This window comes from Hippocampus bargibanti, linkage group LG19 (genome assembly GCF_051943395.1).
Source record: "Hippocampus bargibanti isolate YZ-2025 linkage group LG19, ASM5194339v1, whole genome shotgun sequence".
In the NCBI taxonomy this organism is placed as follows: Eukaryota; Metazoa; Chordata; class Actinopteri; order Syngnathiformes; family Syngnathidae; genus Hippocampus; species Hippocampus bargibanti.
In genome coordinates, this window is record NC_142752.1 from 575,044 (window position 1) to 602,913 (window position 27,870).

The 27,870-nt window shown below is 46.0% G+C and overlaps 1 protein-coding gene across 5 annotated transcripts in view; it reads right to left on the reverse strand.

Annotated features, from left to right (window-relative positions):
- LOC148883414 (collagen alpha-1(XII) chain-like) overlaps positions 1 to 27,870 on the reverse strand; it is a 71,003-nt gene that overhangs the window by 22,130 nt on the left and 21,003 nt on the right. For 2 of the 5 annotated variants that reach the window (XM_089022416.1, XM_089022415.1), the window contains exons 13-43: positions 25,946 to 26,215; positions 24,725 to 24,991; positions 23,042 to 23,234; positions 21,741 to 21,865; positions 17,464 to 17,613; positions 17,276 to 17,395; positions 16,204 to 16,368; positions 15,984 to 16,130; positions 14,450 to 14,592; positions 11,379 to 11,508; positions 9,784 to 9,929; positions 9,563 to 9,692; positions 8,470 to 8,606; positions 8,049 to 8,178; positions 7,790 to 7,929; positions 7,226 to 7,358; positions 7,061 to 7,078; positions 5,887 to 6,026; positions 5,657 to 5,786; positions 4,976 to 5,124; positions 4,712 to 4,841; positions 4,494 to 4,633; positions 4,292 to 4,421; positions 3,467 to 3,606; positions 3,218 to 3,347; positions 2,517 to 2,656; positions 2,289 to 2,418; positions 2,049 to 2,188; positions 1,821 to 1,950; positions 1,086 to 1,225; positions 824 to 953 (exon numbers count right to left, since the gene is read on the reverse strand). In XM_089022416.1, the coding sequence (XP_088878542.1) occupies positions 824 to 953; positions 1,086 to 1,225; positions 1,821 to 1,950; positions 2,049 to 2,188; positions 2,289 to 2,418; positions 2,517 to 2,656; positions 3,218 to 3,347; positions 3,467 to 3,606; positions 4,292 to 4,421; positions 4,494 to 4,633; positions 4,712 to 4,841; positions 4,976 to 5,124; positions 5,657 to 5,786; positions 5,887 to 6,026; positions 7,061 to 7,078; positions 7,226 to 7,358; positions 7,790 to 7,929; positions 8,049 to 8,178; positions 8,470 to 8,606; positions 9,563 to 9,692; positions 9,784 to 9,929; positions 11,379 to 11,508; positions 14,450 to 14,592; positions 15,984 to 16,130; positions 16,204 to 16,368; positions 17,276 to 17,395; positions 17,464 to 17,613; positions 21,741 to 21,865; positions 23,042 to 23,234; positions 24,725 to 24,991; positions 25,946 to 26,215 (4,443 nt within the window). The remainder of the gene's footprint in view (positions 1 to 823; positions 954 to 1,085; positions 1,226 to 1,820; positions 1,951 to 2,048; positions 2,189 to 2,288; positions 2,419 to 2,516; positions 2,657 to 3,217; positions 3,348 to 3,466; positions 3,607 to 4,291; positions 4,422 to 4,493; positions 4,634 to 4,711; positions 4,842 to 4,975; positions 5,125 to 5,656; positions 5,787 to 5,886; positions 6,027 to 7,060; positions 7,079 to 7,225; positions 7,359 to 7,789; positions 7,930 to 8,048; positions 8,179 to 8,469; positions 8,607 to 9,562; positions 9,693 to 9,783; positions 9,930 to 11,378; positions 11,509 to 14,449; positions 14,593 to 15,983; positions 16,131 to 16,203; positions 16,369 to 17,275; positions 17,396 to 17,463; positions 17,614 to 21,740; positions 21,866 to 23,041; positions 23,235 to 24,724; positions 24,992 to 25,945; positions 26,216 to 27,870) is intronic. The other 3 variants (XM_089022412.1, XM_089022414.1, XM_089022413.1) reach the window with 3 other exon arrangements.

Genomic DNA, 27,870 nt, shown 5'->3' on the forward strand with positions numbered 1-27,870 from the left:
AGACCTTATTTTATGTATAATGAATGTGATATGGTATTATAATTAAAGAAACAAATTGTACTGTATAATTAAGTGGTTTTATTGACCTTTGTGATGGTCGTTGATGGCTTGATCGAATAGTGGCCGCTTTCATCAGCATTAAACACTTGATGAGGAACGCAGCCTTCTTCTTTCACCACCTTGAGGAATGATTCCTCGAAAGCTTTGGCAGCTTTATCGTCCGAACTGGCTGCCTCACCATGACGAATGGCACTATGAATCCCTGTACGACGCTTAAAGTTCTTAAACCATCCTTTGTGGGTGCTTTCTTTGCCATAATTTTACCTAGTTCCTCATCAATTGTGTTCAGTTTAGCTGGGTTGATAGCGTTTTGCATCAAGTGTACAGATGGCTTGTGCGGGATATTTGTGGAGCCTGATTCATGGGATATTTTAACCTTTCAGTCTACACTCTGTCTTTGAACTATGAAAATTGAAACGAGTCCAAATGTCACTGTTTTCTATCCATTTTCTCACTCTCTGTCGTCTGCCTGTCTCTTTAATGTTTAAACCACCTCCCCTCACTGCTGCGTTCTTGACCAATCATGTGGCTTTAACCAAAGACTGGGGGCGGAGAATAAAGGATAAAAACAGTCAGCTGCCATTTTCGTGTTAGGAGAACGGGCTCGTTGGCAAACGACTCATCACTCATTGTGGCAGCTCCGTGTGTATCCCGAAAAATAGTTTGTATGCCAAGGTAAAATTGTCATAAATGTAACGTTCGTAAACCGAGGGGTCCGTAAACCGAGGGGTCCGTAAACCGAGGTATCACTGTATCGACTTACTGGTCTTTCCGTTGTCCGCCATGCTTTTTCCCTCCACGTCGGCGTAGATGGGCACTACCGTCACCGTGTACTCCGTGTCGGGCTGCAGCTCCCTTAGCATCGCGTTGGTCGCCATGCCCGATTCTTGAGTCTGCATAAACACACGCAAGATGTCCGTCACTTATATTTACCCCGGGAACAGAAAAGTGGACCAAAAAAAAAAAAAACAGCAAAATTTCTCTCAAAACTAAATGTTTTGCGTTTGGAAAGGACAATAGCGCACCACGAGTCGCTCTCCTCCGGCGACGGGTTGGTAGCTGATCCGGTAGTGGCGAACGTCGCCCTCGGCCGCGTCCCAGCGGACTCGCAGCGAGTTGGTGGTGGGGTCGCTCACGCGCAGGTTCTTCACGCCACCCAGAGGTTCTTCAAAATAAAAGAAAGAAAGAAATAATGGCACGGTATGCTAGTTAGTTCGACTTGATGGAGAGTTGACTTTGAATCCTTTCTTTGGACAGTGATACCTCGGTTTGCAAACCCCTCGGCTTACGAACCTTTCAGTTCACAAACGTTAAATTTATGAACATTTTCAATGACCATCACAAAGTTCAATAAAACGACTTTATTATACAGTACAGTTTATTTCCATCATTATAATACCATAGCACATTTATTATACATAAAATAAGGTATATTTTGTGCAGTTTTAAGGCTTATTGAGTATAAAATTATGTTTATGGGGACCTGGGAACGGATTATTCTAATTTTCATGGTTTCCTATGGGAAATTATTTTTGGGGATACACACTTTTCGCCGTGGGAACCAATTAAGTTTGTATGCCAAGCTATCACCGTATTTGTTTCTTAGCGGGGTGAAACTGGCCCGCAGTGAGAGAAGGGGTGAGTGTCGCTGTGCTAGCACATTCCAGTCGGCACTTGTTGATCACGTCTGACAATGGCGTCTATGTCTGAGCGCAAGATTCAATTATGTGAGCGTCGGCCGGCGATGTTTGCTGACTTACTGGTCTTGCCCTTGTCAGCCTGCACGATGCCCTCCACGTCCGGGTAGACGGGCACCACGGACACGTTGTAGACCGTGTCCGAGTCCAGGTTTCTCAGGACCAGGCTGGTGGTGCCGCCTGACACCTCCTCCTGTGCATAGGACCCGCATTTCAGAGCTTTCTACTTGACTTGAGTACTTTTTGTCAGTCGTGGCTACCAGGCGCCAGATGCGGTTTTGAAGGACCTACCGTGTGATGTTCTCCGTCGTTTGGCGTGCCGTACGTGACCTTGTAGCTACGCACGTTGCCCACCGCCGGGTCCCAGCGCACCGTCAACGTGTTGACGGTGGGGTCCACCACCTGCAGGTTCTTCACCCCACCAATCGGATCTGACGGCGACAAAGCGCAGGACGGGCCGAGGCGTAAACGAGCGCCACGTGAAGACGGTTCAACCTTCTCGGAATACGAGCGTCGAGGTGTCCAGCTCACTCGTCTTCCCGTTTTCGGTCTGCGGCAATCCTTCCATCTCGTGGTAGACGGGTACTACGGTGACGCTGTACTCGGTGTCGGACTCCAGGTTCTTCAGTACTGTGGAGGTGGTGGATCCTGATACCTGGTCCTGGTTGAAGGAGGCAGATGCACTTGTATGGGAAAGATGCAAATATCTGACCCAACCGCCCATGGATCGGATTTCCAGGTGGATCTTCACGTCCTCACCACATCCTGGTCTCCACCCGCAGTTGGCACCCAGATGACAATGTACTCTCGCACGTTGCCCTCTGCCGGCTCCCAGCGCACGTTGAGGCTGCTGCTGGTGGGATCCAAGACCTGAAGGTTCCTCACCATGCCGAGCGGCTCTGTCGACACGAACGCCACCGTGAACCACATACTGAACTTGTCAAAATTATAGTAAAAACAATGTCTGAAACTCAAGACACAAAACGTTTCCCCCCCCTGCCCTAACCCTAACCCCGAACACTCCCCCCTAATCATACCAAAGTTTCAAAAACTTTCCAAACCTTAGCATTCACCTTAACATCAACCTTAACCCTAACTCCTAACCCCGAACACTCACCCCTATTCCTAAACCCTAACCCTAACTCTAAAACTTATGCCAACCCTAACCGTAAACCTAACCCTCTAACCCTAATTCTAACCCCCTCACCGTAAATCTAACCCTGACCCGAACCCAGAGCCCTAACCCCCAAACCAGAACCCCAACCCTCACCCGTAACAAACTTTCCAAGCATTAACCTTAACATCAAGCTAACACTAACCCTAACCCCCTCGCTGTAAATTAACCCGAACCCCAAACACTCACCCCCTAACTCCGAACCCTAACAAACTTCCCAAAACTTTCCAAAAGCTTCCAAAACTTTCCAAAGCCAATGAGTCCCACCCCCGGGTTAGGCACTCACTGGTCTTTCCACTGTTGGTCAGACTGGGGCCATCGCCCTCGGCGTAGACGGGCACCACGGTGACGGTGTAGCGGGTGTCGGGTAGGAGCTTCTCCAGGACGGTGCTGGTGGTGCTCTCGGATACTTGCTCCTGCAAAACCACATCAGAAGTACGTCATCCTGACGCCCCCAATGTCGTGAAGCTAACTGAGAGCTACTCGCGCGGACCACGCAAAAAGTTCCCGACATTTTTTGTCCGCCGCCGCTCACCACAATCTCCAGGCCGCCATCTTCCGGCACGTAGATGACTTTGTAGCCTTGAACGTTCCCATCGGCGGGGTTCCAGGTGACCGTCAGCGTGGTGATGGTGGGGTTGGTCACCCGCATGGTGCCCACGCCGCCCAAAGGTACTGCGGGAAAACAATTCCACCCGGTCTGTGAAAGCTCGCGGTCGTACAGGAGTGGTCCATCGATGACAAGGTTTCTTCAGCCGTCATCTGTACTTCTTTGAAGGTGTTGGATGTTTTGCTTCTTATCCAAGAGGCTTCGTCAGCGAACTAAAAATTTTAGCTGGTAGTTTTGGCCCTATATATATATATATATATATATATATTCCTATATTACGATTTGCTATCTATTAGCTAGCTACCTCGCCGGATATCTATTTGCTTTACATTTGCAATATATTTACTATCTATTAGCTATCTGGCTAGCAAGCTAGCTATGTAGCTGGCTCTCTATTAGCTATATGTGTGTGCTGTTTGTGTGCTGTCTTTGTTGTAAAGTGTCCTTGAGTGTTCAGAAAGGCGCTTGTAAATTAAATGTATTATTATTATTTTATTATTATTATATGGCTATCTCACGAATTCGATAACTGTCTAGCTGGCTATCTATTAGCTATCTGTGAGCTGTCATCAGCGAACTAAAAATCCCTATATAGGGTCAAAACTACCAGCAAAAAATTTTATTTTGCTGACGAAGCCTCTTAGATAAGAAGCAAAACGTCCGGCACCTTCAAAGAAGATGCCGGCTGAAGAAACCTTCTCATCAATTCCATCAAATCAACTCGATCGCTACGTCGTGGCGTTGACTCACGAGTCTTCCCGCTTTCCGTCTGTCGTTTTCCCTCCCTGGCCGGGTAGACGGGCAAGACGGACACGGAGTAGGCGGTGTCGGGCAGAAGGTTCCTGAGGATGATGTCGCTGGTGGTGGCGGGAACTTGCTCCTGTGGAAGGCGTCACCGTAAAAAAAAGCCGTCGCCGGACGCACTTTTCCAACATGGCGGCCACATTCGCACCATCTCCTCACGCCCGCCGGCGACGGGCGAGTAGAAGACTTTGTACAAGCGGACGGCGCCGTCGGCCGGGTCCCACTTGACGTTGAGCGAGGTCATGGTGGGGTCGGTCACCCGCAGGTTCTTCACGCCGCCCAGAGCCCCTGAAGGTCGGTCACGGAGCGACAGTCAAGGTCCGCCTTAGCGAACGACGGCTACAACGACGCTCGGGTGACGCTTACTGGTCCGCCCGTTTTGGGAAATGATCTCGCCGTCGCCCTCGGCGTAGACGGGCACCAAGGAGACGGCGTAGAGGGTGTCGGGCTGCAGGCCCCTCAGGGTGGTGCTGCTGGTGCCGGCAGATACCTGCTCCTAAACACAAAACGCAACCAGGGGTCTCGGCGCGGCCCGCCAAAGGAGATCTGGGCCACCGGAGTCTCAATTTGTCCTTGGGCGGACTCGGCTGACGGCCCCCGCCCACAAGAAGGTGGCGGTGGTGGTCCTACCAGTCCTACCATGCTTTCGGCGCCTCCGGCGGCCGGCGCGTAGACCACCTTGTACTCCTTCACGCGACCCTCGGCGGGCTCCCAGCGTACGTTCAGCGTGGTCATGGTGGGGTTGAGGACCTGAAGGTTCCTCACGCCGCCCAGAGGCTCTGCAGAAAGGAGGTCAGCGGTTAGCGTCGGTGGTTAGCGTCGGCGGTTAGCGTCAGGTTAAAGTTCTACATGTAGTCGTCGGGATCCGCTTGGCCGCACATATAAAGGCCCAACAGAAAGAGTCAGCGGTAGCTCCAGCGGTTAGCGTTAGCAGTAACCGTCAGCGGTTAACATCAGCGGTTTGCGTCAGCGGTGAGCTGGCTACAGAGCTAGCTATCTATTTGCTATGCATTTGCTATCTATTTGCTATCTATTAGCTATCTGCTAGCGAGCTAGCTATGTAGCTGGCTACCTATTAGCTATATGGCCAGTTTGTTAACTGTCTAGCTAGCTTTCTATCTGGCGCATGTGACTGCCGCTGCTCACCTGCAGAAAAACTCATCCTGTGATTGTAAAGTGACGTGGAGAGTTTTTAAAGGCACTTAACCATGAAATGTATTATTATTATTATTCTTCAGCGTGAGCGGTTAGCGGCAGCAATTAGCGCCAGCGCTACGTTTCAGTTAGAGACTACACATTTGTTTCACTCACTGGTTGTTCCTTCGGCCGAAACGTCCCTGCTGGGGCCGGTGGCGTAGACGGCGGTCATGGTGACCCGGTAGGGCGTGTCGGGCGACAGCTTCTGCAGGACCGTGCTGGTTTTTTTGCCTCCCACCTGCAACTGCTCAAGATAACAATTTTTTTGTCATCATAATTTATGCTAATTCTATGCCATGCTAATTCTATCGACACATTTTGACACAATTACTTTCCAGACGTACCGTGATTGGCTCGCCTCCGGCCAATGGCGTGTAGCGAATTTTGTAGTTCTGCACGGGCCCCGGGGCCGGGTCCCACTTGACGGCTAGCGTGCTAACGGTGGCGTTGTAAACTCGCATGTTGCGAGGAGGTTCCGGTCGCACTGCGCCCCAAACACAAACAAATAAAGTTAAACACGTACACTGGAGACTATGGCGGCGTGGATGATGATGATGATGATGATGATGATGATGATGATGATGATGATGATGACGATGATGACGGTGACGCTTCCGAGGCTAACAAAGAAGCTAATGAAGCATTAAGCCGGTTTGGTGTCAAAGGACTGATCACAAAAGACTATTTTGTTTATAATAATAATAATAGTCATAATAATAATAATAATACATTTCATTTCTAAGGGCCTTTCAAAACTCTCAAGGTCATTTTACAGTCACATGTTTTTCTATGGGTGAGCAGCGGCAGCCACATGCGCCAGCGTTCACTCAACCTGGAATAACTCAAATAGATAGAAAGTTAACCAGCTGGCTAATAGCCAGATAGATAATAGTTAGCCAGTTGGAAAGCCAGATAGCTAATAGCTAGATAACTCAAAAAGATAGAAAGCTAGGTAGCTAGCAAGCTATCAGCCATTTGGCCAGCCAGCCGGCTAGCTATTAACTATCTATTTGAACGCTAAAAGGAGTAAGTCCTTGTTTATCAGAGTATTTGTACTCAAGTACAATGTGAGAGTATATATTTGCCATTTGTGCAAATTGATGATCGGAAGCGTTGACGTGATCGCTCAGTGACAACCAAACCGACAGCGGCGCATGCAATACGTCTGATGATGATGATGTCACAGCTGATGTGATGATGCAATGATGTTACGTGACACGGTGTGGGGGGGGGGGAAATCAAGGTTTTTGCAATAATAATAATAATAATTATTATTATTATTATTATAAAATAATTTGTCTCTGTGTGCTCTACAATTGGCTGGCAAACGGTTCAGGGTGTCCCCCGCCTAGTGTCTGAAAACAGCTGGTATAGGCTCCAGCAACCCTGATGAGGAAAAAGGGCTATGGAGAATGGATGGATGGTATGTTGTGACATTTTCGCATTCGAGCGACCTTTCACACACAAACATGCAGTTTCGGAAGACAAGAACCAATCAGGAACATTTCAAGAACATACCATCCACAGCCTTCAACACTACAAAGAGAAAACAAGCTCGTTAGCGCGTAGCAATCGGCATATGAACAGTCCACGACGCTTATTAGCTAATTTAAAAAAACGGGGGTGAAATTGACACTTTTAGCATTTAGCATTTAGCATCACGGTTCAAATGTGAGTACTCACACGTGCGTTGGTTTCCCATCAAGTCCTCGCTTTCGGATTCGTCCGGGTAGATGGCCGTCACGGTGACCGTGTACTCGGTGTCGGGGTCCAAGTTCTCCAGAAGGTGCGACGTCTCATCGTTGCCCAAGATGGACTGCAAGGCGACGGGTAGAAACGGTTGGCAAAGTTGTCATGGAAGCATGAATAAAATAATAAATAATAAAAAGCTAAGGAGAAGCGAAAAATAATTGCGGGTGAGCAGCGGCAGCCAAAACGCGCCAGCGTACACTCGACCCACAAGTTTGTTTTTCACTTCAAGATGGCGCCGCGAGAGTGGCTGCCTTTCCAGCAGCTCCCGTATTTTGTTTTTCTACTTCTTTCTTTCCTTTCCTCTTGAAGCGCTCAGTTTTTTGCTTTCGGCGTTTCAGAATGTACACTGAAATATTCAAACGAACCCTCGATTTGATGTCACCAATTCACCATGGCCGATTTTCAGCAATTTGCGGATGAGCCTTGAACGCATCACCTTACCCCTATCAAGCCATACCACGATGTATCCCATGTGTGCTAATGCTAGCATCTTACAGACTGGATGTCGCTATCTCCTTTCTTAGCCCAGCTGATGCGGTAGAGCAAAACGTCGGGGGCTCCGTGCTCCCACGCGGCCCTGAAGGAGGTCAGGTCCACGTTGGAAAACCTGAGATTTTTGGGGGCAGGAACCACATCTGTTGACAGAAAGCGGGAGGAGCGCATATGACGTTAATTCCTTGAAGTCACTGGAGAAAAAAAGGAACATTCCTCATGGAATTCGTCAGTGAGTTAAAAAAAAAAAGGGGGGGCAAACCCGTGACAGCCATTCCGAGCATGGGGTTCCCGGGACCCTCGTCGTACACGGGGGTCACGGCCACATCGTATTCCGTCTGGGAGGTGAGGCCCGGCACGTCCAGCCTGGTGACGTCGCCGAGGACTTCCAGCTGTTGGAGGAACATTTTCAAACACACGCTGATGACATTGACGTGCTAATGGCTACGAGTCCACGCAGCCGAGTTTCAAATTTCCAGTTGGGTCCACTTAGAAAGCTAATAGACAACAAATCAATAGCAAATAGCTAGCAAGCCACGTAGCCAGCTAGGTAGCCAGCTAGATAGCCGGCCAGATACCACCGAAACACGTCAAGGGGACGTTAGCATTTGGTCATTTTTAAGGCTAGCACCACCGCGGTGCGCCCCTCTACCGACGGAAAGGGGAGCTAGCGCGGCGCTCACCTCTTTAGCCTCGGCGTCCTCGGGCTTGTAGGTGATGATGTACTTGCGCACCAGGCCGGGCGGCGCGTCCCAGTTGAGTTTCATGCTGCTGTGAGTCACGCCGCTGATTCTCAGGGCGCCGGAGGGCGGCATGGCCACTAGGGGGCGGTCAAGCGGGCAACGCAGGGTAAGCAAGGTAATTCGGAGGACATACAGGTAACATCCGACTTACGACCAGGTTCTGTTCCGTATATACCTAGCAATCTAGCTGGCTATCTATTTGCTATCTATAAGCTATATATTAGCTAGCAAGCTAACTTTCTATCTATTTGAGTTATTCCGGGTTGAGTGAAAGCCGGCGTGTGTGGCTGCCGCTGCTCACCCACAGAAAAACTGATCCTGTGACTGTATAGTGACCTTGAGAGTTTTGAAAGACGCTTATAAATGAAATGTATTATTATTATTATTATTATTATTATTATTATTATCTAGCTAGCGATCTAGCTGGCTATCTATTTGCTATCTATTAGCTAGCCAGCTGGCAACCTAGCTAGCTATATATATGCTATCTATAAGCTAGCTATCTATCTAGCCAGCTAGCTATCTATTATTTATATATTAGCTTGCAAGTGAACTTAAAAACTTAATTTTTAAGCGCCTTTCAAAACTCTCAAGGTCACAGGATACGTTTCATCTGTGAGTGAGCAGCGGCAGCCACACACGCCAGCTTTCACTCGTCCCAGAAGTAACTCAAATAGATAGTAAGCTAGCTAAGTAGCTAATAGATAGCTAATAACTAACTAACTAACTAACAAACTAACTAGCTAGCTAGCTAGCTATATCGCTATTAGATAGCTAGCTAGATAGCTTGCCAATATCTATTGTTCACGTTTGGTATCCTAAGGGCGGGAATTCCGGGTTGAGTGAACGCTGGCACATGTGGCTGCCGCTGCTCACCCAGGGAAAAACGTATGCTGTGTGTCTGTAAAGTGACCTTGAGAGTTTTGAAAGGTGCTTATGAATGAAATTATTTGGATTATTACAGTTACTTGCTGATGACGTGTACATTTGTGCCAGCTGCAACCAATTTAGCCGAGCGGGCGCGTGTACTTACACGTGACTCCGACGGACTGGAGCGGCTGGCTAATGGCTTCCCCGTGCTGAGCCAAAACCGAGATGGAATACGCCGTGTTGGGGAGCAGCTGGGCCAACTGAATGTCGCTGACGTCGGCTCGCACGCGCACCTGCCAACCGACGAACGGACGCTCGGTGGGTGGGTGGGTGGGTTCACGGGGTCACGTCTGTCCGACCCCGCCGCGACCTGGCCGTAAATACCTCTTTGTCCAATTGAGGTTCGGTGCCGTTGATGGCTCGGTAGAGGACGATGTAGCCGCTAGCTCCGTCCACCTGCTGCCAACGGACCCTCATGGCGCTCATGGTCTCATCGTAGACGTTGATGGACGAGACGGCCGGCAGCGCCACTGAAAGCGCAGAGGAAAGATTGACAAGGGCGCCGGATTTCGTGAAACGGGCGTTATCACGTGACAGCGACCGCGCTATTGGTCGAAAGTCGCATCTAAGACGACGCGCAGCGCAAACAACTAGCATTGAATGGTTTATCGATGAAAAGGTTTCTTCAGCTGTCATCTGTACTTCCTTGAAGGTGTCGGACGTTTCGCTTCTCATCCGAGAGGCTTCGTCAGCAAACTAAAATTTTCTGGCAGTTTTGGCCCAATATATCCTACGCTACTACTACTACTACTACTACTACTCGCGATCCCTCGCTACTTCGCGATTCACTTATCGCGGCGGCTTCAGTGCATCGCGCTTTATTTGGTCTACGACTGGCCTGAGTGCCCCATTTGCTCTGGTATCACCTCATCAGCATAACTAAGCCTATGCGGTCTAAGAAGTCTATTGTAAGAACGATCCAAATTAAACCTCACCCTAGTGAACCCCGTAATCAGGCAAGACAACAGAAGTAATCAGTGTAGCCTCAGGGTGTGGTCCTCTGCTCCCCCCAGCCTTGGAGCAGGGCCCTATCATTCACAGCAGAGGGCTGGCACCGTCGCCTCTGGACAGTAGGGATATACAGGTAACATCCGACTTACGACCGGCTCGACTTACGACCACCCTTACTTACGACCACGACCTCCAGACCGTATTTTTTACATTTTAATTCTACGCTTAGCACCGCAGCGCGCTAGCAGGCTAACAATGCGTACAATAATTTTGGCCAGTCATTTGGCTTCCGAGTCTCTATTCAACATTTTGAATGTATTTCAACTTACGACCATTTTGACTTACGACCGTTTGGTCGGAACGGAACTCGGTCCTAAGTCGGATGTTACCTGCCAAAACTACCAGCAAATTTTAGTTTTCTGACAAAGCGTCTTGGATGAGAAGCGAAACGTCAGACACCTTTAAAGAAGTACAGATGACGGCTGAAGAAACCTTTTCGTCGATGGACCACTCCTGTACGACTGAGAGCTTACGCAGACGTATCGAATGGTTTATTTGATCAAAATAGTTCCTCCTCAATTTGATTGATTAAGATAGCGCCCGCATTTTTTGACTGAGCTTTTTATCACGGCTACATGTGTGGAGACGCACTGGTCTTAGCCAGTGTGAGTCCACGTCGGGCACGGTTCCACGGTTCCATCCCGCGTCTAAATTGAATCCAGGGCAAACCCCGAAGCCATAAAAGCACTTTGCGCATCTTTACATGAAAGTCAGCTCCGAGTTCCCAGTCAGTTTTACGTGACAGTCGACCGCCTCAGATCAGACGTTAGCTCGATGCGCTAAAAGCAGGAATGTTTGGCGCTCGAGTCGGCGGAGAAATGGCATTAAAACCTCGTTAAAAAAAAAAAAAAAAAACATTCTTGCTAGTTGAGCGTTTTGGAAGATGGACGAAGACGGCGACGTCTTACAGGTGGTCTCGCGGCCCACGAGCGGCTCGCTGGCGTCGTCGCCCACCAGCGAGTAGACGCTCAGCGCGTATTGCGTCAGCGGGTTCAGATCGTCCAACACCGTCGACGTCACCGAGCCGTCCAGGAGGATCTGCCACGAGGAAAGCACAACCGGTAAGGCGGGCACCCGGAACTCTGGCTAGCTAACTATCTTGCTAGCTATATATTAGCGATGTAGCTATCTGGCTGGCTAGCTAGCTATCGGCTATATATTAGCTGGCTAGCTATTAACTATATGGCTATCTCGCTAGCTATATATTAACTATGTAGCTATCTGGCTATCTAGCTAGCAATCTGTTGGCTATTTATTAGCTGGCTAGCTAGCTTTCTATCTATTTGAGTTACTTCCAGGTTGAGTGAACGCTGGCGCATGTGGCTGCCGCTGCTCACCCACAGAAAAACTGATCCTGTGACTGTAAAGTGACCTTGAGAATTTTGAAAGGCGCTGAGAAATGAAATGTTAAAATTATTATGATTATTGACCCCAACAGCCAACGTTGCCATGGAAACGTGACCTAGCTAACGTCGAGATGGCGTTTTCGGAGTGTCCTTTTGCCACCGGCGGTCAATCGCCATGCGTTTCTTGTCCAAATAACAACTTCCTGCCTGGTCTTAGCATTTGACAGCCGACACCACACGCAGGAAATGATCCAATGATCAAAACATCTGTTTCGGACCCCCCCCACCGTCCGTGCGCTGATTACTGAATGCAAATAAACACTCGCAACTGTCAACCATCAGCACGCGCAAAGGAAGTGGTCTCAATGAGACAATGACATCATCAAGACTTTGTGTGGGGTGGGGTTGGTTTTGTTGACACAAAAATGGGATGAAACAAAATGGAGTTTTAATTGCTTAGGTCTCATGAAATAGTCGGACATATTGTAAATACAGTCATACCTTGGCTTACGAACTTAATTGGTTCCCAGACAGAGTGTGTAAGGTATAAAGTGTGTATCCCAAACATCAATTTCCCATAGGAAACCATTAAAATGCGAATAATCCGTTCCCAGGTCCCCATAAAACATAATTTTCTAATTTTCTAAGCCTTAAAACTACACAGAAAATACCTTATTTTATGTTGAAAGGCGCTTACAAATGAAATGTATTATTATTATTATTACAATAAATGTGCCATGGTATTGTAATGAAAGAAATCAGCTGTACTGTAGCATAAAGTGGTTTTATTGACCTTTGTGATGGTCGTTTATGGCTTGATGGAATGGAGTGGCCGCTTTCATCAGCATTAAACACTTGATGAGGAACGTAGCCTTCTTCTTCCAGAATGATTCATTGTAAGCTTTGGCAGCTTTATCGTCAGAATTGGTTGCCTCACCATGACGAATGACACTATGAATCCCTGTACGACACTTACAGTTCAACCATCGAACCATCCGGGGCTAGCCTTGAAATCATCAATGAATGACATACTTCCAGGTTGCCTCTTGACGATATCCGAGTGACAAGTGCTTTATCTGCGATAATTTTACCTAGTTCCTCATCAAGTGTGTTCTGTTTAGCTGGGTTGATGGGTTAGCTGGGTGTACAGATGGCTTGTGTGGGTTATTTGCGGAGCCTGATTGCAGTCAATGACATGACGTTTTTTTTTTTTGGTTAACGAGAAACGACCCGAAATTCCACTCATCAATTCCCGCCCTGAAATGTGACAGCCTGTTTTCAGGAAAATAAATACATAAATCAATCAATAAATAAATTTTTTTGGTAGCCATTTCGAATAGACTCGATGGCACGCGAAAATCAGAGAGAATAATTTGGAAGAGGCCCACCGGAGCATCTTGAATGCGGCCACCCGTGTCTCACGTGCAGCTAACTTGAAATCAAGCTGCCATTTTCCAGCCATTGAGTCATGCCGAAGGAGCTTTTAAAAGCCAGAAGAAGAAAAAAAAAAGAAGAAGAAGAAGAAGAAGACTCACCCCCCCCCGGCCCCCCGACCTGAGAATGAGGCTTTTTTTTTATTGCTCTGGCTGTCTGACGGCTGAAATGCGTTGGAACGGAGCATTCCGGCCAGTCCCAAATTGGACGCATCTTGCAAAAGCATCGCAGCCAGAATTCGTCGGAATAAATCTCTTGTCGCCGCCGACGTTTTTGCAAATAAACTCCGCCGTGGACGCTTGTAAATCTCAGGAGAGAACAAGTTGGCCAAAAAAACAGCCGTCTACGTCCAAACGCTTACAAGACCAGTGCTTTGCGGCGAGATCATCTGAGACGGACGGCCATCGGACGGGACGGGACGGACGGGACGGTCCATCAAAGGGCGCGTGATTTCCAAACAACAGTTACAAGTCATGCGCAACAACTTTGGTTTGTTGCCGCGTGAGCTTTTTGTTTGAGTGTCAGAAGTTTAGAGACGGCTGAGCAGTAGCAGCCACACGCGCCGGCGTTCACTCAACCCGGAAGTAACTCAACTAGATAGAAAGCTATCTAGCTAGCCAATCGATAGCCAACAGAAACCTAGGTAGATAGCCAGTTAGATAGTGAATAGCTAGCTAGCTAGTCAGATAGCTGGCCAGCCAGATAGCTGATAGACAGAATATAGCTGTATAGCTATATAATAATAATAATAATAATAATAATAATAATAATAATAATGATGATTTTAAAATTGCATTTTCTGTGTAGCTCTCTTTTGTTTCTATTTATAACTGTATTTTATTTATTGTATTCTATTTGTTATTGTATTTTATTTATTATAGTACCTATGCTTGCTAGCTAACCAGCCAGATAGCTGATAGATAGCTGATAGATAGCAAATAATAATAATAATAATAATAATAATAATACATTTTAAATTGCATTTTCTGTGTATTATTATTATTATGATTATATTTTATTTATTGTATTATATTTTGTGATTGTATTTTATTTATTATAGCACCTATGCTTGTCTGTAACTGTAAATTGTCCTTGAGAGCTTTGAAAGGCGCTTGAATATAAAGTGTATCATTATCATTGTTATTATTATTATTATTATTATAAATTGAAAATGGTTTGTATGGCGCCCGGCCGGGTACCTCGCGGGCGGGTCCTCCGTCCGCCCGGACGTAAACGAGGCGGAACCTCTCCACGGGCGTTTGCGGCGCCGTCCAGCTGGCGCGGAAGGAGCGGTGGGTGACCTCGGAGGTGGTCAGGTCGGTGGGCGCCTGCAGCGGTTCGCCTACAGGGGGGGTGGAGGGGAGGGAGGGGGGGGAGGGTTAGCGAAACAGCATAACGGCGTCAACGGCGACGTGACAGGACTCGTCCGGAGGTCCACAAATCTGACAGCGCCGCCCGCCGCCGCGACCGCTAACTCGATCTGATTGATTGACTGGAGTCGGGTGGAATGTTCCACCGTGAAAATCACATTTTGTTTTGACAGCTGGACGTGCAGCGGGCGCCATTCAACAAATTGCTTTTGTTGTCGTTGGACGGGGGGCGGATAACACGGTACAAATACAGTCATACCTCAGCTAACCAACTTTTCACCTCACAAACATTAAATTCGCCAGAATATCATCTTGGCTAACGAACTAGTTTTCGGCGGACGAACCAAACCACACAGCGCCACGGTGGCTGGCGGACTAGTTTTCCACACACCCCTTTTTTCGAGTGCAGACGTGGTTTGTTATCGAGTGGAGTACTTTTGCTATTACGGAAGGGAAAAAAAGCTGAAGAGGACACACAGAAGAAGGAGATCACCAACTGTTCATAAATTTCCAAGCATGGACATTTTAGAGCTATCTATCTAGCTCTTAGCTATCGAGCTAGCTATCTATTTGCTATCTAGCTGGCTTTCTATCTATCTAGCTATTAGCTAGCTCTCTATTTTCTATCTAGCTGGCTAGATATCCAGCTAGCTATGAGCTATCGAGCTAGCTAGCTCTCTATTTGCTATCTAGCCGGCTATTTATCTATCTAGCTATTAGCTAAGGAACTAGCTTTCTATCTGTTTGAGTTTGGGTTGAGTGAACGCTGGTGTGTGTGGCTACCACTGCTCACCCACAGAAAAACTTACCCTGTGACTGTAAAGTGACCTTGAGAGTTTTGAAAGGCGCTTAGAAATCAAATGTATTATTAGAGAGCTTTTTGCTCGAGATAGCTATTTGCTAGCGAATAGATAGCTAATAGCTAGCGAATAGAAAGCTAATAGCTAGCAATGTCAGCTTCTCAACAGCAAATCGCCTTCCACTAAAGCAGACTGATGATTTTTTTCAAAATAAAATATTTGCAAACATCTGCTTTTATTTCGCAATGCTTCATATTTTTGATGATTATTTTCTAGGGGGGGGGGGGGGGTGTTCATCTGCATTCCTTCATTCCAAAATAGGACATCAAATAAGGAAGCAAAAAGTGATCACGTCAATTGATGACGCAGGGAACATCAGCCTTTAAAAACCGCAATAAAATCAGGGCTTAAAAATGTCACTTCTTGAAAATTCCAGAGGAGGAACACTTTGTGAAGCTTCCACCGGAGCTTCACGATGGCTCATTAGTGGAGGATGTAAATTTCAATTTGAACCGAGGGCAAAAACAGCAACAACAACATCAAATATTGATGTTTGTGCCCACCTGATCCCTTGACGCTATTGCACAAGTTGACGCTGATGTCGTCCACGATGTCCAGCAGGAACTTGAAGTCGTTGACGTTGTACATGTGAATCTCGTCCGGGTCGGACGCGATGGAACGCAACTCGTTTTCGTCCGCGTTTTTCACGCCTGTAAAAGAATGGCGACAATTTTGGCTTTTCGGAACCAAAAATCGCACCGAAAAGTCTGTCTCAAAACTGACCAATGGCGTACAACTCGATGCCGCTGTCCCTCAGGTTTTGCGAGTTGGTGACGATTTCGTCCTGAGACTTTCCGTCGGTGATAAGGATGCCGATCTTGCGGGCCTCTTCTCGCATTCCCACGTTGGTTTTGAAATTGTTCTGCAGGATGTAGCTTAGCGCCATGCCTGCGGCGACACACGGCGAGCGGCTAAGTACCAAGTCTTCAAATACAGTGATACCTTGGCTTACGAACTTAATTGGTTCCCAAACAGTGTGTATACCAAAAACTAATTTCCCATAGGAAACCATTAAAATGAGAATAATCCGTTCCCAGGTCCCCATAAAACATCATTTTCTACTAAATAAACCTTAAAACTACGCAAATATACCTTATTTTATGTATAATAAATGTGCTATGGTATTATAATTAAATAAACGGTACAGTATAATAAAGTCGTTTTATTGACCTTTGTGATGGTCGTTGATGGCTTGATATAATGGAGTGGCCGCTTTCATCAGCATCAAACACTTGATGAGGAACGTAGCCTTCTTCTTTCACCATCTTGAGGAATGAGCCCTTGCAGGTGCGATAATTTTACCTAGTTCCTCATCAATTGTGTTCCGTTGAGCTGGGTTGATAGCTTTTCGCATCAAGTGTACAGATGGCTTGTGCGGGTTATTTGTGGAGCCTGATTGATGGGATATTTTAACCTTGAACTATCAAAGTTGAAACGAGTCCAAATCTCACTGTTTTCTATCCATTTTCTCACTCTCTCGCTGTCGTCTGCCTGTCTATTTAATGTTCAAACCCCGCCCCTCACTGCTGCAGTCTTGACCAATTACGTGGCTTTCACTGAAGACTGGGGGCGGGGAATAGAGAACATAAATGAGTTGGCTGCCATTTTCTTGTTCGAACGGGCTCGTTGGCGAACGACACATCACTCATTGTGGCAGCTCCGTGTGTATCCCGAAAAATAGTTCGTATGCCAAGGTAAAATTTTCATAAATTTAACGTTCGTAAACCGAAACGTTCGTAAGCCAAGGGGTTCGTAAACCGAGGTATCACTGTAGTCTTGAATGGTCTCCGGTGACCTGTCATGGTGTTGCCGCCTTTGTAGGGCAGGTTGGCGATAGCGTCCAGCAGGGCGGCTTTGTTGGGGTGGGCGTTCAGGTGCCACTCGGTCTTGGGGTCGCCGCTGTACTGCGCCAGACCTGCAGCCCAGCCAATCAGTGAGCAGCGTTGACCTTGCGCGCCCTTCGCCGAGCACGTCGAGACTTACCGATCTGGATTTTATCCGGTCCGATATCGAAGACGCCGACCATGCGGCTGATGAAGTTACGGATGGTTTTGAAGTTCATGCGGCCGATGCTCCAGGAACCGTCCACTAGTAGCACGATGTCGGCCTTGGCGGTGGTCTTACACCGGGCCTCTGCGGCGGCGACAAAACAACACGGCTGAGCGCCGCTCGTCAAAGCGTCGCTCGGCCGTAAGGTGGGAAAAGGGAAACACCACAGACGGCGGACAGAGAGAAATCCACGTCAACATTCACACAGACGACCATTTTGTTTGTTCTTTTTTTTTTCCTCTCCCCACATTCGGCGATGATCCATGTCGACCGATGATCCTTATTGGCCGGTTCCGTGATAACCTGTTAGGCTGAGAAACGGCGGCCACGCGGCCACCCTTTTAACATCTGGAGGGTGCAAGCGGAGACAAGTTAGAAGGCAGCAGATGTTCAAACGCTGTTCGAAAAGAGCGCTTGCTTGTTGTTTACGCTCAAAAATCACGTTTGACGTTTTTTTCGATACGTCTTGGAGGAGTTCCACTCATTCCGTGACTTGAACGTGAGAAATGGTCGACGCACCGTTTATTGACGTGTTCACAGCTTTTTTTAGAGAGTAAACAAACAAAAAAAAAAACACTGGAGTGTATGAGTGGTTGCTGTGGCGACCCCTTGAAGGGAAAAGCCGAAAGGAAAAGAAGAAGTAAGAGTGGTATTTTAAGACATTTCTAAGGGGATTTAAAAAAAAAAAAAAGATTTGATATGAGAGTCAAGCACGTTAGCAGGGATGAGAATGACAAAAAAGTTTGGGAAAAAAAGCTGGGGCGGGGCACAGGCATATACAGGTAACATCCAACTTACGACCGTCTCAACTTACGACCACCCGTACTGACGACCACGACCTCCAGATCCTATTTGATACATTTTAATTCTGCGGCTGGCACTGCAACGCGCTAGCAGGCCGGCAACGCGTACAACGATTTTGGCCAGCCAGCATGTCACACACTCGCACAGCAATCGGCCGCGTGATGGCACAAAAGAAGGGGAGTTGGCGAGTCATTTAGCCTCAGAGTCTCTATTCAATTATTTGAATGGATTTCAACTTACGACCATTTTGACTTACAAGTGTTTCTTTTATTTATATATATATATATATATATATACACACACACATCACACTTTCTGGGAACCAATTAAGTTCGTAAGCTGAGGTATCTGGCTAGCTAGCTATCTAGGTAGCTATCTATTAGCTAGCTGGCTGGCTAGCTGGGTATCTGTTGGCTATTGATTGGCTTGCTGGCTAGCTTTCGATCTATTTGAGTTACTTCCGGGTTGAGTGAATGCTGGCGCATGTGGCTGCCGCTGCTCACCCACGGAAAAACTTATCCTGTGACTCTAAAGTGACCTTGAGAGTTTTGAAAGGCGCTTATAAATGAAATGTATTATTATTATGATTATATACACTGTATATATTAATGTGATTTCAACTAAATGTCAGAATGTATTATTTAAAATAACTTTGTGATAATACTCAGCATTAATATGAATGGTTTTCCGTTCCTCATGATTCATAAAAATCAGGGCCAAATTCGTAAAAATCCTAGCCAAACAAATCGGAATAAAAGTCAACTTGCCGGGTACATACACAAGATTACTGCTAGCTAGCCTGCACAATGCTCATAAGCTTGCGCGCTTGCTTACTGCTGCCTCTCGCAGAAGTATATTGATGCTAACGTTAGCACGGGGCTTGTCATAGTGCCATTGGCATTCGACTGTTTCATCGATGCTAATGTTTCATTGCAAATTAGAACTTGATCGGCAAAAAATTCTCATCCATGCGTCAGCAAACGGCTAAATTTCACGTTCCTGCCGCGGAAGCGTATGAGACTCCTGCTAGCGCCGTTCCCGCCGGCGTGGAGTCACTTCAGACCGCACGTCTGCTCCCCATTAGGGCGCAAATTCTCGCCACGGGGTCAATCGCGTCCACGGGGACTGACGGCGGCGTCATTTTTTCCAAACGGCGCCTAGCTTACGAATCCTCCGGGGTAGCCCACATTCCGCATCGTTAAGTGAGATTGCGTCATTTTGAGCAGGGGAGTTTTTTTTGTCTTTTCCAGGGTCGGAGGGACATGGCGGCGACGTACGTCCATGATCAAGGCGGCAAATATGGAACATGTGGCGAGTTCGCTCGAGATGACTTCATTGCCCTGCTTCGAATGCCACTTTAATGCCACAATTTACAGTGATACCTTGGCTTACAAACTTAATTGGTTCCCAGACAGAGTGTGTAAGGTGAAAAGTGTGTATCCCAAAAATTAATTTCCCATAGGAAACCATTAAAATGAGAATAATCCATTCCCAGATCCCCATAAAACATAATTATCTACTTTTCTAAGCCTTAAAACAACACAAACTAGACCTTAGTTTATGTATAATAAATGTGCTATGGTATTATAAGTAAAGAAATAAACTGTACTGTGTATTAAATTAATTTTATTGACCTTTGTGATGGTCATTGATGGCTTGATGGAATGGAGTGGCCGCTTTAATCAGCATTAAACCCTCGATGATGAACGTAGCCTTCTTTTTTCACCATCTTGAGGAATGATCCCTTGTAGGTGCTTTCTCTGCGATCATTTTACCTAGTTCCTCACCAATTGTGTTCTGTTTAGCTGGGTTGATAGCTTTTAGCATCTAGTGTACAAATGGCTTGTGCGGGTTATTTGTGGAGCCTGATTGATGGGAATTTTCACCTTGCAGTCTACACTCTGCCTTTGAACTATCAATAAAGTTGACACCAAAGTGACCAAAGAAATTTGGACTCAACTTTATCAGGGTTCGTATCACTGTAGTCCTGTGCTAAGCTAACTAGCGGCTAACATTTTTTGACATCTCAGTCATGACCAACTTTGGGCTTCGGGGCGCTCCAAATATGTAACATGTGTGGCGATGGCGGCGGGGTCACGCTTCCCAAACGACATTTGCGTGGACCCTCGCAGACCAACATCTGCGCGTCGGCGAAGGCTAACAGAGAAAAGCGGCAAGGTAAGCCAAACAGCTCTCAGTAATTAGCGATAATGGTGATCATGTGCGCTCCTCCGTGACACTGATTGACTCCGACAACGGCAAATTCTGGCACCGATCTGAGCGACGTCAAGGCCGGCCGGTGTGCGCCGCTGGGAAGAAACTTAACACGCTCCACAGCCGCTACGTTAATTAGCAACAAGTTACCTTCCAGAAGGCTCCCGATTTTTGCCGCACAAGATGGCCGCTTTGCGCGTACGCTTGCCTGGCCAATTGACCATGTCCAAAATGTTTCATGTCTGGCTTATTATAATCATTATAATACATTTCATTTCTAAGCGCCTTTCAAAACTCTCAAGGTCACTTTACAGTCACAGGATGAGTTTCTCTGTGGGTGAGCAGCCACACGCGCCAGCGTTCACTCAACCTGGAAGTAACTCAAATAGATAGAAAGCTAGCTAGCTAATACATAGCTAAAAGATAGTTGGCCAGATAGCTAACTAGATAGCCAGCTAAGAGACAGCTAGCTAGATAGCCAGCCAACTAGCCAGTTAGCTAATAGATAGCAAATAGCTAGCTAGCTATCTAGCAGATGAGCAAAATTGATAACAAAGGCAGTTTAAGAAAAATAAATACAACGCGCCAGTGTTTACTCAACCCGGAAGTAACTCAAATAGATAGAAAGTTAGCTATCTAATACATAGCTGATAGATAGTTAGCCAGATAGCTAACTAGATAGCCTGCCACCCCCATTTCAAGCTCAGATCACTCCAGACCCATATAACTTTGGAATTAACTCATTTTTTTCCTGATGAAAGAAGAGAATTTAAGGTTTCTTCACGCTGAATTGAACGTTGATGTCGTTTTAAAACTCGATATATTATTGATCATCACGCCAAAAACGTAGCTCACGGAATTTGATGTTGAAAATCCATTCATTTGATTGCAATTAGCAAGAGGCTAACCGGCGCGTGTAAAATGTTCAATTGGCGAAAATGTGTGCTCTTCTTTCTTTTCGGGTGATTGCCTATAATTTCCACACATTTTTGAAAATGGAATGTAAAAAATGGCCGCTTTGGGTGGCAATTACAAATAAAAACAAAAAAAAATAGCATGAATAAAAAACGTAGCACATTTAGCATTATTAGCGACATTGCTAGGAGGGCGTCATGGCAACGATTTGGCAGAGAAGGAATGATGCAATTATCGAACAGATAAAGGGGGGGGGGGGGCGTTGGAGGGCTCTTTACCAGAAGGACCAAATGGAGGCGGTTCGGGAGCGTCGGATAGGGTGGTCTTCTCCTCCCCCGCCAGGGGCAAACTCTCGCCTCCGTCAAACATCCCAAAGACGGCCACGGAATATTTGGTTCCAGCCCTGACACCAAACGCGGCCCATCAGATAGATATTGATAGATAGATAGATACAGTGATACCTCATCTTACCAACTTAATTGCTTCCCAGAAAGTGTGTGGAAGGCGAAAAGTTCGTCTTCCAAACATTTCTTTCCCATAAGAAACCATTAAAATGAGAATAATCCGTTCCCAGGTCCCTATAAAACCTCATTTTGTACTAAATAAGCCTTAAAAGTACACAAAATAGACCTTATTTTATGTATAATAAATATCCTATTGTATTGTCATGAAATAAATAAACTGTACTGTAAATAAAGTCGTTTTATTGACCTTTGTGATGGTCGTTGATGTAGTTGCCTCTTGATGATATCCGAGTGAAGTCGGCACTAATACCCTCACTCACACTGTCCCCTGCGAGCTCTTTTTCGTTAATCCAAATCAACAGAAGTTTTTGAACCTCTTCTATTGCCTGAGACTGTTGCTTAGACAACACAAAAACACCCTTAGCCAAACGTAGCAATCAATGGTGGACTTAGCATACTGGTACTGGGATGCTAAATCACACAAACGCACACCTCGTTGGTGTTTTTTTGATAATCTCCTTCTTCTGCTCGACCGTCATTTTCTTTTGTGTCTTCTTCGGCTTCTGCTATCTATTTGAGTTACTTGCGGGTTGAGTGAATGCTGGCGCGTGTGGCTGCCGCTGCTCACCCACAGAAAAACCTATCCTGTTACTGTAAAGTGACCTTGAGAGTTTTGAAAGGCGCTTAGAAATGAAATGTATTATTATTATTAACACGAGCCTGAGTTGGGGTCTTTTTCGGTCCCAAAAAGCAAAAGTACCTCACTCGATAACAAACCACGTCTGCACTGAGTGCACTGAAAGAAAGATTATATTCTCGCGAATTTAATGTTTGTAAGGCGTAAAGTTTATAAACTAAAGTTCGTAAGCTAAGGTATCACTGTATAGAGATATAGATAGACACGCTTCAACGTGGTGGATACGAGTTTGGACTTCGTTGTTTAAAGAGGATTGCAAGTTGTTTGAAGTGGTCGGGACTATCGCCATAACGGTTGCTATGTTTTGGAAAGCGGTTACCAAGGTGTTTACGACATCCTCAAAAGAGTACTTTAGCGGACTTTTCCCAAAGTGGCAGCCTGGGAATTCTCTGACCCGTCGACGCTGGGATCCACTCACCTGAGCTCCTCCAGAACCACCGTGTTGTCAAAAGGGCCCACCAGCAACTCAGCCAGGTTGATATCGTCCCCAGAGGGGTGAAAGGTCACCTTGTAGCCGCGAACCTCCCCGGGCGCCGGATCCCACGAAACCCTGAAACTGGTCTTGGTGGGTTCCGAGGTCTGGAGGTTCCTGGGAGCCTTGTAAGGCGACACTGGAACGCAATAAAGCATTTGGCAAGTCACGCAGGAGCCGAGTCAACATTCGCAGACGCTAATCGCGGTCGGCGGCGATGGGATGTTTCGCATGGTACGTTAGCATTTAGCGAGCGGAATTTGATTTGACAAAAATCTTTGTTTTGACATGGTTAGTTACTATAATAATAATACATTTCATTTATAAGCGCCTTTCAAAAGTAAGTAGTAACTCAAAGTAGATAGAAAGCTATCTAGCTAATACATAGCCAATAGATAGTTAGCTATATAGCTAACTAGATAGCCAGATCATAGATAGCTAGTTAGATAGCAAGCCAGCTAGCTAGTTAGCTAATAGATAGAAAATAGATAGCAAATAGTTAGCTAGCTAGCATATGAGCAAAATTGACAAAAACAGCAGTTTAAGAAAAATAAAATAAATAAAACGCGCTAGCGTTCACTCAAGCCGGAAGTAACTCAAATAGATAGAAAGCTAGCTACTTAATACATAGCTAAAAGATAGTTAGCCAAATAGCTAACTAGATAGTATGCCAGCTAATAGATAGCTAGCTAGATAGCCAGCCAGCTAGCTAATAGATAACAAATAGATAGATAGCAAATGCAGTTTAAGAAACAAAAGAAATAAATTGGGAGGAATGACAGTGCCGTTTGACGTCATTGTCATCGCTGGAGAGCTCTGCGGCGATTGTGCTTTTTTTGCGGGTGTAGTGGTCACCATCTTCACAGCCCCGCTTTGTTCAGCAGAAAAAACGGTGCTGTTGGATAGTCTGCAGCTGGATGGATGCATGTCGCGGCTTGGAATTGAAGCGCATTTACATGGGACAGGAGATGTGTGACCATCTCTTTTCATCAACGGATGCTACAACTTCGTGTTTGCTTTCAACATTTAGCTTGTAGCAGACGTCCAGATTTCGCCGTGATGTCCTCCATCCACTGTTGAAACTGACGCTTTGATCCTGCCGTCTCGTACTGATGTCCAAAACGTTTATTTGTATTTAATTCATTGCGAGGGGAAAGGAAAGGAAGCATTTGACCAACTTGTTCACATCACATTAAAAGGCTCGTTTTCACCACTCGGATTCATCATTTCCTTTTTTTCCTTTTTGTTTTCATGGAACCTTTCGTGGTTCAGGTTCGACTAAATTGAGTCCAGACTCCAGTTGGCAACGACGACCTGGCAGCAGACGGACGGCGCAGTCAAGTGCTCTCACGAGCTTTGCCTTTTCTTTTTTGGGTTGTTTTTGTGTTGTTGTGGGTCATGTGGAACGGAACATTGAATGATGTTGTCTTTTTTTTTGTTGTTGTCACATTATTTGTTCTGTCATCTTTTTGACTTCCAAGATGGCGCCGCGAGAGTGGCTACCTTTACAGCAGGGATTGGATTTATATTTGACTGTTAGCACGCTAGCCACCGCGGTGAATGAATGGGCGTACGTTGCGATGTTCGCGTGCCGTGACGCTCGCCCGAGGGTGGGAAAGACCAACGTACATGTGCTTCCTACGCCTTGCCTTGCTTTTCCTTCCCCGCGTTTGTAGATGGGATGGACGGCGATGCGGTAGGAGGTTAGCGGTTGAAGCCTCTTCAGGACGCTGGAGGTCACCCCCGGAGGAACCTTGAGGACCACCTCTCGGCCGCCGCCGACGGGAACGTATTTCAGCCGGTAGTGCAGCACTTTGCCCGGCGCCGCCGCCCACGTCACTTTCATGGTGCGCTCGCTCTCGTCGCTAACGCGTAGCTGCCGCGCCGCCGTCGACACTGTCCAAACAAACGGGATGGAAAGTTTGAGGAACGTTCGCCGACGGAGGTAAACTGCTGCGAGGCTGAAAATGGCGCCGTTTACAATGATCAATATTTGTCATCGAATGAGTTGTTCCCGAGTTAATCCAAATCATCTGATTTCACTCAATTTTAATTTTCTCTGCGGTCGTCCGTGAAAGCAGACAGACGAGAGCTTGGTGGGGTTTTTTTTTTAATTTAGCGTCGGGGAAACATCTGCTTATACTTTGGAAAACAATCGGCCCCATTTTTTTTTTTGCCGATTTGCCGACACATAAACCAAACCAGGAACTGAATCATCGTCCATTTATAGAAACGAGTAAAGCGCTGAGGAAAATCTGTGCTTGGGTGACGAACAAAAACGTCTTTAGCGTGGAGGTGATCACGCAGAGTAACCGCAAAAAAATACAGGTAACATCCGACTTATGACCAAGTTCCGTTCCGACCAAACGGTCGTAAGTCAAAATGGTTTTAAGTCGAAATCCATTCAAAATGTTGACAGTTTTAAATAATACATTCTGACATTTTGATGAAATCACATTAATATATAATATCTATCTATCTATCTATCTACCTACCTATCTATCAACCTACCTACCTAGAAATCAATCTACCTATCTACCTACTTACCTATCTATCTGCTAGCAAGCTAGCTTTCTATCTATTTGAGTTACTTCCGGTTTGAATGAACGCTGGCGCATGTGGCTGCCGCTGCTCACCCACAAAAAAACTAAGCTTTTGACTGTAAACCGACCGATTATTATTATGCTGGATCGAATGTTTATGTAGTCCAATATAGTCTCAATATTTTCTGGGTCCTGGAATTCAAGTGACAATGACAAAAACCCTGGCACTGAAGCGGACACATTTTTCGCACATGTATGGCAGTGAATGAGTTAACATGCAAGAGAAAGGTCTCAAAATGTTCTTTACCGTCGGTGGTTTCATATCCGACGAGCGGCTCGCTGTCCTTGTGGTCGTAAACGGCCAACACCGAGACCTGGTAGAGCGTCTCAGGGCTGAGGCCATCCAAGATGGTGTCCGTTTGGTCTCCTCGGACCATTTTCTCTCCCGAGTCTTCGGAATACGCCGACTGCCATTTGACGCGGTACATCTTGACGTTGCCGGGAGCGGCCGTCCACCGCGTGGTGAAACTGCGCTCGGTGACGTCTCGGGTGATCAGGTTTTGAGGAGGGCCCACCTCTGCAAGCACAAATTGCCGTTTTCGTGTTTATTATGTTTGTTAAGTGCATTTCACGCTGGGTCCGACAGGACGGTCATTTCATCTGTGCTGCATGTCATGCATATTAGCATATTCAAGTCAAAACTCTCAAATGTAGCTGGGCATTTGCGCTAATGACAAAATAAATAAATAAACTTCATCTGCGACTTGATTTCCTTTTTCAGACTCGCAAAATTGAGATTGAACACACGGTGGCGCAGTGGAAAGACGACACTTTTTGCCTTACACACTGTCTGGGAACCAATTAAGTTCATAAGCCAAGGTATCAATATATTTTGTATAGGTTCAAGGTTTAGAAAATTAGAAAGTAGAAAATTATGTTTTATGGGGACCTGGTAACGGATTATTCTCGTTTTAATGGTTTCTTATGGGACATTCATGTTTGGGAGACACACTTTTTGCCTTACACACTCTGTTTGGGAACCAATTAAGTTCGTAAGCCAAGGTATCACTGAATATTTTGTGTAGGTTCAAGGCTTAGAAAATTAAAAAGTAGAAAATTATGTTTTATGGGGACCTGGGAACGGATTATTCTCGTTTTAATGTTTTTTATGGGACATTTATGTTTGGGATACACACTTTTCACCTTACACACTATGTTTGGGAACCAATTAAGTTCGTAAGCCAAAGTATCACTGAATATTTTGTGTAGTTTCAAGGCTTAGAAAATTAAAAAGTAGAAAATTATGTTTTATGGGGACCTGGGAACGGATTATTCTCGTTTTAATGGTTTCCTATGGGAAATGAATGTTTGGGATACACACTTTTCGCCTTACAAACTCTGTCTAGGAACCAATTAAGTTTGTAAGCCAAGGTATGACTGTAATTACTAAGAGCCAGCCAACTAAGAAACGTTTTTTGGGGGGTTGAAACGGTTGGAAAGGTGAAAAGTGTGCTTGGGTGCGTGTGTGCGCATAACCACATGTGTTTGCGTTTTTGCACCGGAGCTCAATGATGATCGTTTGTCGTGTTTGCACTTGACTTGTTTGGTCTGACACACAAAAAAACCCGCTGATTCCCAGACAACAAAGACCATTAAAAATAAAAAAAATTAAAATGTGACTGCGGTTGTTTTGCTTAACGGGTGTGGTTTTTGGCTCCAATTGAGTCAAAGCAGCAAAATTTTAAAAGCGTCTATTAGCCGCGAAGCATAGTTAGCCAGTAGCGGGGAAACATTCGGCGGCTAAATCGCATCAGATGTTTCCCTCACAACGTGGAGTTTATTTATGTATTTTTTTCGTTTAAAAGGGAAAAGAGAAGATTTAAGAAAAAAAAAAACAAACTAAACAAATCCACACCAAAAGTCGCGGTGCGTAACCACTGCGATAAGGCTGTTAAGTGGCCGCAAAATGTTTGCTAACGACTCACCCTCGAAAGCTAACAAGCTCAAGCGGCGAGCGCACGGCGTGTTTGCAGATTGTTTTTATTTGGCTCCGTCAGAGCAGGATTTTGTTTTTTCTAGGAGCAAAATACACACTCAAAATACATCCCGATTCAGAAATGTTTGACAGTACAGTGATACCTCGGCTTACGAACGCTTTAGCTTACGGACTTTTCGCTTTAAGAACATTAAATTCGCGAGAATATAATCTAACAAACTAGTTTTCAGTGGCCG